Consider the following 9,071-nt stretch of genomic DNA (forward strand, 5'->3'; position numbering starts at 1 on the left):
GGCTGGATCTCTGCTCACTGCAAGCTCCGCCTCCCGGGTTTACGCCATTCTCCTGCCTCAGCCTCCCGAGTAGCTGGGACTACAGGCGCCCGCCTCGTCGCCCGGCTAGATTTCTGTATTTTTAGTAGAGACGGGGTTTCACCGTATTAGCCAGGATGGCCTCGATCTCCTGACCTCGTGATCCACCTGTCTCGGCCTCCCAAAGTGCTGGGATTACAGGCGTGAGCCACCGTGCCCGGCCTACATCCGGCTTTCTAAAAAAAAACTACACGCGAATGATGACACAGATGTGCCTTCAAATCACTTCTCCAACATCAGTATCTGCACAGCTCCCCTCATCTGTCCACAAAGCTCTTCCTCATTCTCTTACTGGCTGCATATGGGACAGGGCAAAGCTGCAGACTCTTCTCCCTCCTGAAGGACAGTCAGGAAGCTTCTACTTCCACCCCGTGTGTGAGTACATGTAAATGTATGCCCACATAGATGTGCAAATGCCTATATGTGTCTTCAAAAAACAAACAAACAAAATTGGTATTATACTCTAGGTACAGATGCACTTTTAATTTTACTTTCTAAGTTTTATCCCTTATCTTTCAATGATTTGTAAACACATACCTTTAGTAACCACATGCTATCCCAGAGTCCAGCTGTAACTTAATATCCCCTTGGGATGGGGCTGTTCAATTGTTTCCAATTTTTATTGCCAGAGACAACAATATGATGAACAACAGCCTTAGACAAATATTGGTGCAAGTTTTGTTTACAAGGCATATTTTACCTTCAACCTCAAAGTCCATGGGAGGACTAAAAGGATGACTTTAATGTCGGCTTTTACAGTTCTCTTTGCTCCAACTGGTATTTTCCTGAAACATGAGAAATCTGTCTCAAATCCTACAGGGCTATAAACAATTTTGGGAAGTATTTCTAGCCTATTCTCACTAACAGCGGGCAAATAAGCACTCTATGAAAACAACAGAATGATTAAGGAAATGTCACATATTTCATGACAAAAGGGAGCTCCATTCCTAAGTGCAAGAAACTTATAATAACACATGGAAATAAAAAAGCAAATTTCCAACCCGAAAAGGGTATTTAAAAATAATCCTACAGAAAACTCACAGTTGACGATAAAATCCTGAAAGCACTTGCTTTACGATTAAAAGCAAGACAAAGGTGCCAGAGACGTTCACTGCCATCAGTGCTGTTTGGGAGATCCCAGGCAACATCGCGATAAGCCCAGAGAATGAGAAGGGCTGATGATGGAAAGGATAATACATGTAGGAAATGCGAAAGACTAAACTTATAAATAATAATATTGAGGAACAGATAGCAGTTGCTGGATACAAAAATTTACCTGTTTCAAACAGCAACAGTTTAAAAATGTAATTTTAAGATAGTGCTATTTTGTAATAGGTTAAAAATAAATTAAAGTACCTAGGAATAATCTAATAAATGATAGGTAAGACCTCCACAGAGAAAATCGAAAACCTTTCTAAGAGACATTAAACAACATGGGAACGAGGCCGGGCACGGTGGCTCACGCCTGTAATTCTACCACTTTGGGAGGCCGAGGCGGGCGGATTAACTGCTGAGCTCAGGAGTTCGAAACCAGCCTGGGCAACATGGTGAAACCCTGTTTCTACTAAAATACAAAAAATTAGCTGGGCGTGGGGGTGTGGGCCTGTAGTCCCAGTCCCAGCTACTCGGGAGACTGAGGCAGGAGAATTGCCGGGAGGCAGAGGCTGCACTGAGCCAAGATTGTGCCGTTACACTCCAGCCTGGGCGAGAAAGAGAGAGACTGTCTCAAAAAAAAAAAAAAAAAAAAGAGTATAGTATTAGTTCTGGTTTAGGAAAATTGGCCAATGGAATAGAACAGAGTCCAGAAACATCCATGATTCTCCATGATTCATGGAGACAACTGATGACAGAAGCATCAAAAATTGAGAGAGAAACAAAAGTTTATTTTTATTCCCAAAACCGTGCTCATATAGCTGATTATCCACATCGTTAAGAAAGAAATCAAGGACGGGTGAGGTGGCTCACGCCTGTAATCCCAGCACTTTGGGAGGCCAAGGTAGGCGGATCATGAGGTCAGGAGTTCGAGACCATCCTGGCCAACATGGTGAAACCCAATCTCTACTAAAAATATAAAAATTAGCCAGGCGTGGTGATGCACACCTGTAATCCCAGCACTGTGGGAGGCTCACATCTGTACTCCCAGCACTGTGGGAGGCCGAGGCAGGCAGACTGCTTGAGCCCAGGAGTTCAAGACCAGCCTGGACAACATGGTGAAACCCTGATTCTACTAAAAATACAAAAGAGTTAGGTGGGCATAGTAGTGTGTGCCTGCAGTCCCAGCTACATGGGAGGCTGAGGCAGAAGGATCACATGAGCCCAGGAGGCAGAAGTTGCAATGAGCTGAGATCACGCCAGCCTGTACTCCAGCCTGGGTGACAGAGCGAGACGCTATTTCAAAAGAAAAATATAGGTCAAGCACAGTGTTTCATGCATGTAATCCCAGCACTCTGGGAGGCTGAGGCAGGCAGATCACTTGAGATCAGGAATTCGAGACCAGCCTGTCCAACTGGGTAGAAGGGAGGAAGAGGAGGCAGGGGCCTGAATCCAAACCAGACAAGAAGACCCCCAGCAAAGGGGACCGTGGTACTGAGACAGAAAGCCCCCTCCCTCCTCCTGCAGGAAGTGAGTGCTGGGGGAGACAAGAGTCTGGCAGAGACCCTGGAGATACAGGAATTTCAAACATGCAGCCATTCTCTCCCCTCAAGATGTTTGCAGCTGGGTGTGGTATAATCCCAGCACTTTGGGTGGCCTCACACCTGTAATCCCAGCACTTCGGGTGGCCCAGGTGGGCAAATCGCTTAAGGCCAGGAGTTCCAAGACCGGCCTGGCTAACACAGTAAAACACACTCTCTACAAAAAATACAAAAAATTAGCTGGGTCTGGTGGCACGTGTCTGTAGTCCCAACTACTCGGGAGGCTGAGGCACAAGAATCGCTTGAACTCCGAGGGCAGAGGCTGCAGTGGGCTGAGATCACGCCACTGCACTCCAGCCTGGGTAACAGAGCAAGACTGTTTCAAAAACAAGAAAAAAAAATGCTTTTAAAAGTTTTAAGGTACATGGGATACCTACATAATTAAGCTGTATGAAGCATGAGAAAAACGAGAAACTTCTGGACAGTCTGTATCTCCCAGCCTTTCAGGGCCAGTGAGACAAAGATTTAAGGAAGACTGTCACCTCACAAAGAGCGCTACCAGGCTCTCAGATGGCACCCCTAAGGGGCTACACTGTAGAAACACAGAAGGATCAACTCATCGAAATGCAAGTCAGCTCTGACCTGCTACTTGCCACCTGGATGGAGATGGACAGCTCACCACCACCACGTTTCCCATGGAGGAAAGGAAAGCCCTCTCTAGAAGAAGACACCCTGCTGGAGTCTCTGGCTTGTGATACACAATGAGCACCATACCACACACACTCAGTACCCCAGTAACAAGGACGGACGGACAGATGGTCCACAGAAAACACACTGCAGCTGTAGACCCATATACGCTAACCCATAATTAGAAAAACAAAATCAATTAAAACTGATGCAGAAATACCAGGTGACATGAGTTAGTACATAAGAACATTAAAAGTTAATATGGGCCGGGTGCAGTGGCTCATGCCTGTAACCCCAACACTTTGGGAGGCTGAGGCGGGAAGACTGCTGGAGGCCAGGAATTCAAGATCAACCTGGCCTACATAGTGAGACCCTGTCTCTTTAAAAAAAAAAAAAGGAAAAAAGAAAGAAAGAAAAAAGTTAATATAACTGTATCCTCTATGTTCAAAGAGTTAAGTAGAAACACGGGAAGCAATTAACAACTTAAACTTCTAGAATGAAAACTACAACGTCTGAGATTAACAATATGCTGGATGAGATTAACTGCAGATTAGACACTGTAGAAGTCAAGATCAATGAATGTTAAGACATAATAGAAACTATCCAAAATGAAACACTGAAAAAGACTGAAACAAAATGAACACAGTATCAATAAACTGTGGGAAAACTCCAGGCAGTCAAATAGATGTGTAACTGGAGCCCCCAAAGGAGCAGGAATCACCAAAAAGAAAAAACATTGAATAGCTGCAACTGACAGGATTCTAAAAAAAGGTCCCTAAACATCTCCCACTGTCTCCATCCTTGAGACAGGGTCTCACTCTGTCACCCAGGCCTACATGTAAAGCAGTGGCACGATCATGGCTAAGGGCAGCCTTGACCTCCCCAGACTCAGGTGATCCTCCTACCTCAGCCTCCTAAGTAGCTAGGACAACAGTTCATGCCACCACGTCTATTTTTTGAAGAAACAGGGTCTCGCTATGTTGCCCAGGCTGGTCTTGAGGTCCTGGGCTCAAGCGATCCTCCTGCCTTGACCTCCCAAAATGCTGGGATTACAGGCATGAGCCACCATGCCCAGGCCCCATCTTCTCATCTTTAGAAACGGAGGCTGTCTGTGTTGCAATGGTCGGATTTGGTCTTGCTGATCTCAAATCTAGTGCATGTAGCTCCACTCCTGGAGAGAAGCCCTAATGCCATGGAAGCATGAGTAGCTAATTTCCAGCCCCAGAAACGTGACAGAAGCCTTTGGTGACAAGGAGGGTTCAACCACAGCTGACGAATGGCTGCTATAGGCAGAATGCACCCAAATTAGAAAGGTTCAAGACAGGTTGACACCATTATTTTTCTTTTTTGGTACAGAATTTTCTTTTTATACAGAATTCTTTTTCTTACCATACTTTTACCTTATAAAACACATCAGGCACGTACTGCTCACTGCTAGACTCCTTGGCGTAGCCAAGCTCCGGGGCGTCCTTGCACGGCAGCAAACACTCGTCACGGACGAGCGCCATACACTGATTGGACACCTGGTATCCTTCAAAGTGGACTTGATTGTCAGGACCACCTGCAAGAGAGAGACCTTCAAGAAGAGCCTACCAAACAGCATTCAAACCCGGTCCATGTCTGTTAATTCCTCACCTCCAATCAACAGAAAAAACGAACCCTCAAGAGTTTGTCAGGTAAGAGTTAAAAAGCGTTCAGTAGTCAGCCGGGCGCAGTGGCGCACACCTGTAATCCCAGCACTTTGGGAGGCCGAGGTGGGCGGATCACGAGGTCTGGAGATTGAGACCATCCTGGCTAACTCAGTGAAACCGTCTCTACGAAAAATATAAAAAATTAGCCGAGTGTGGTGGCGGGAGCCTGTAGTCTCAGCTACTCGGGAGGCTGAGACAGGAGAATGGCACGAACCTGGGAGGCGGAGCTTGAAGTGAGCCGAGATCACGCCACTGCACTCCAGCATGGGTGACAGTGCGAGACTCCATCTCAAAACAACAAAAAAAAGTTCAGTAGTCAACGGATGGGTGGCCACAACACAAGACCTAGACATGCATGTCAGGACACCCTGCAGCTCCACACACACTTGGCTCCATAAACAGGTGCCACCACCGACACGCTCTATCAGAATCAGGAAAACAAGACGGTTAAACTTTTGAAAAAAAGAAAAAAAAGAAAAGAAAATACTGGGTGCAGTGGCTCATGCCTGTAATCTGAGCACTCTGAGAGGGCAGGGTGGGAGGACTGCTTGAGCCCAGGAGTTTGACACCAGTCTGAGCAACATAGTGAGACCCTATTTTTCCAATTAAAAAAAAAAAAAATTATTAAACATTGTCTAACATCTGCCCCTAAAGCGAGGCTTAGCGTCATCAGCACTTGGGCTCCTGGTTCATAGTAACACCAGGGGCATAAATGGCAGTTAAGATTCCTAGGTTCACGGTAAGGACGGGTGGATAAATTCATCTGGAGGCAGAGAGATGGGGGAGGGGGTAGGAGAAGAGCAAGACGGAAACTATTTTTAATACAAATCCAGTCATTGTATTGTATACACAGTAGCCTCTGTCTTACAGAAACCTACACAGCCACCACGCAGAGTCGATGCCACCAGGTGTCATCACACAGTGTGGAGGCGCAGGTGCCACTCCACGGCCGTGGGCAGACCTGGGAGCCCAGATCCTCCACGGTTTCACCCTCCACACTGCCCACCCCATTCTTCTCTCCCAGTCTCCACTCCATCAAAACCTCCAGAATGACTTCATGTGGGGACAAGGGGACTACAGATCACGGCTGAGAGGCGGCAGTGTGGTCCAGTTAGACCAGGTCCCTGAAGTGAGTTGGGCAGATGATGCCATGGGGGCAGCCTGAGCCTTTGGAGGAGGCAGGCATGGGGGAAATGCCCACCGCCACAGGGTGTGCTTCTAGAACTGAAGTTACCACTGACTACAATATCATTATTTTTTAGGCATTTATTTATTGTTTTACAAGTAAGGTCTTACTATGTTGTCCAGGCTGGGTCTCTAACTCCTGGCCCCATGTGAACCTCCCGCCTCAGCTTCCCAAAGTGCTGGAATTACAGATGTGAGCCACTGTGCCCGGCTCTCATCATTTGTTATAGCTTTGGAGGAAAAACAAAAAAACCCTCAATACCTCTATCTCAGTTTCTTTGACAAAAACAATCATTTATGATCAGAAAACAGAAACATAGGGCATATGGCTTTCAAACATGCATCAGAAAGCAAACCTGATGGCCAAAAAAACAAAAAAGGTGAGGGAGGAGATAGAGCTGGCCACCACGAAGCTCTCAATGCACATGGGAGGCAGGTGATGGATGGCTTCAAAACCCAGAGTCAAACTGGCTCCAAAGGCACAGTTCACTAGCATAGGATTTTCTCCCTGCCCCAAACTCAATGCTCAGGAGGTAGCCAACCCTGCGCAAACGACCACTAATATCTCAGCAAAGACACAGGCACCTCACTCGCCCATGTGCTTGGTGGCATAAATGGCACTAAAAGAATGCAGGGCTCACAGAGAGCAGAGGCAAAGGCTGGACAGAGCGCCAGGGAGCCACAGTGCAGACATCTGGTTAGGACACTGAAAACCTGAACTGGGCTTGGCACGGTGGCCCATACCTGTAATTCCAGCACTTTGGGAGGCCAAGGCAGGCAGATCACCTGAGGTCAGGAGTTCAAGACCAGCCTGGAAAACATGGTGAAACCCTGTCTCTACTAAAAATATAAAAATTAGCCAGGCATGGTGGCATGCACCTGTAATCCCAGCTATTCAGGAGGCTGAGGCAGGAGAACTGCTTGGCCCCGGGAAGCAGAGGCTGCGATGAGCTGAGATCACGCCACTGCACTCCAGCCTGGGCAATGGAGCAAGAATCTGTCTCCAGAATAAAACAAACAAACAAAAAAACAAAAAACCTGCACTGGTGTTTAGATTGATCATTAACATGACAGGTCATTCAAGAAAGAAAAATCTAGCAGTTGAGAATAAGAGAAAAATGGAAAGCAGTATTTATAAAACTGAAGGCTGTTTATAAACAGCAAAATTGGCCATATGGATAATCTTCAAGGGTAAATTCACTGAGATGAACTGCAAACTCCCCTTCCCATGTAGAGCAGCAGGAAATACGTGTCCTGATGGGTTTGTGTAACCCTGCCAGAATGGCTGGCAGGACAAGTTAACTATCACTCCCTTCACAAATCAGCCAGTCAGGAAATCCTTATGTGGGAAAGATCACAGGGCCTACAAACAGGCAGTGACAGAAAAACCTCAGCTGCTATTGAATCTGAGATGCATTTCTGGTTTTTTAAACCAGATCCTCAGGAAGTAATTTTCACAGCCTGTAAATTTAGAGTATGCCAGACTATGAGGAGACAGACGCCCAGCCCAGTGTGGGGGTAAGCTCTGCACTGTCCTTCCACAGGCCCCTCAGCGTCACTCGAGGAAAGCACACACTTCATCGGGGCCCTTACACTCTAAAGTCTCATGCCAGAGAATATCTGTGTACAATGAAAGGGGAAAGGGGAGGAAGGACAGATGCAGAGGGAGGGGCGAGGCCTCCGCATCCCAGCCAGGACCTGAATGCTGCCGGTAGCAGCGCCACGCACCCTGTGCCACATGGCTCATTCTGCACCTTCCTTTTTTTTTTTTTTTTTTTTTTTTTTCTGAGACAGAGTCTTGCCCTGTCGCCCAGGCTGGAGTGCAATGGCATCATCTCAGCTCACTGCAACCTCCACCTACCAGGTTCAAGCAATTCTCCTGCCTCAGCCTCCCGAGTAGCTGAGACTACAGGCATGCACCACCACACCTAGCTAATTTTTATATCTTTAGTAGAGATGGGGTTTCACCCTGTTGGCTAGGCTGGTCTCGAACTCCTGACCTTGTGATCTGCCCACCTTGGCCTCCCAAAGTGCTGGGATTACAGGTATGAGCCACCATGCCAGGCCTGGTCTGCACCTTCCTGTCTAAGGAGGGACGTGGGACAGGAATGCAGCAAGTCCAATTTCCAACAGCGCCACGGGGTCCCCACATGGCCACGACCAAGAGACCCTAACACAGGGGAAAGAGCACACTTTACTTGAGTTAGAAAACCTTCATCCGAGCCGTAGCGATTAAAGACACGCATGAGGATGAGCACTCCTCAGTCGGCCACCACCCTCGGGAAAGGGAGACCATGGCAAGTCTGAGCACCAAGAGGGGTGATTCACATAGACACGAGGGGGCTGTCACTGCCTATCTGCTTATAAATTAGGTTATTTATTGTCTCTCAGTTCTAACATCTGTCAGTAAATGCCAATTCTAGAGGCGAAAAAAGCCCAAGGATGATCTATATAATCTCTCAACTCTCAACAAGAGGTATGACTCAAATTGAAGGTGGTAGCCCCCAAGTTAGAAACTGTAATTCTAAGAATGTGCCAGTTCTTCTGGCCCATGGAATAATTTCTCCATAGAAACAGTAATTAGATGGGGCACAGTGGCTCACACCTGTAATCTCAGGACTTTGTGAGGCCAAGGCAGGCAGATCACTTGAAGCCAGAAGTTTGAGAACAGCCTGGTCAACATGGTGAACCTCATCTCTACTAAATACAAAAAATTAGCTGGGTCTGGTGGCACGTGTCTGTAGTCCCAACTACTTGGGAGGCTGAGGCACAAGAATCGCTTGAACTCCGAGGGCAG

General features: G+C 47.2%; 1 protein-coding gene across 1 annotated transcript in view; it reads right to left on the minus strand.

Annotated features, from left to right (window-relative positions):
- The window catches only part of NPLOC4 (nuclear protein localization 4 homolog (S. cerevisiae)), a 67,198-nt gene that overhangs the window by 24,480 nt on the left and 33,647 nt on the right, over positions 1-9,071 (minus strand). The window contains exon 9 of the mRNA XM_011933332.1: positions 4,799-4,959. Within this exon, the coding sequence (XP_011788722.1) occupies positions 4,799-4,959 (161 nt within the window). The remainder of the gene's footprint in view (positions 1-4,798; positions 4,960-9,071) is intronic.

This window comes from Colobus angolensis, unplaced genomic scaffold (genome assembly GCF_000951035.1).
Source record: "Colobus angolensis palliatus isolate OR3802 unplaced genomic scaffold, Cang.pa_1.0 Scaffold1, whole genome shotgun sequence".
NCBI lineage: Eukaryota > Metazoa > Chordata > Mammalia > Primates > Cercopithecidae > Colobus > Colobus angolensis.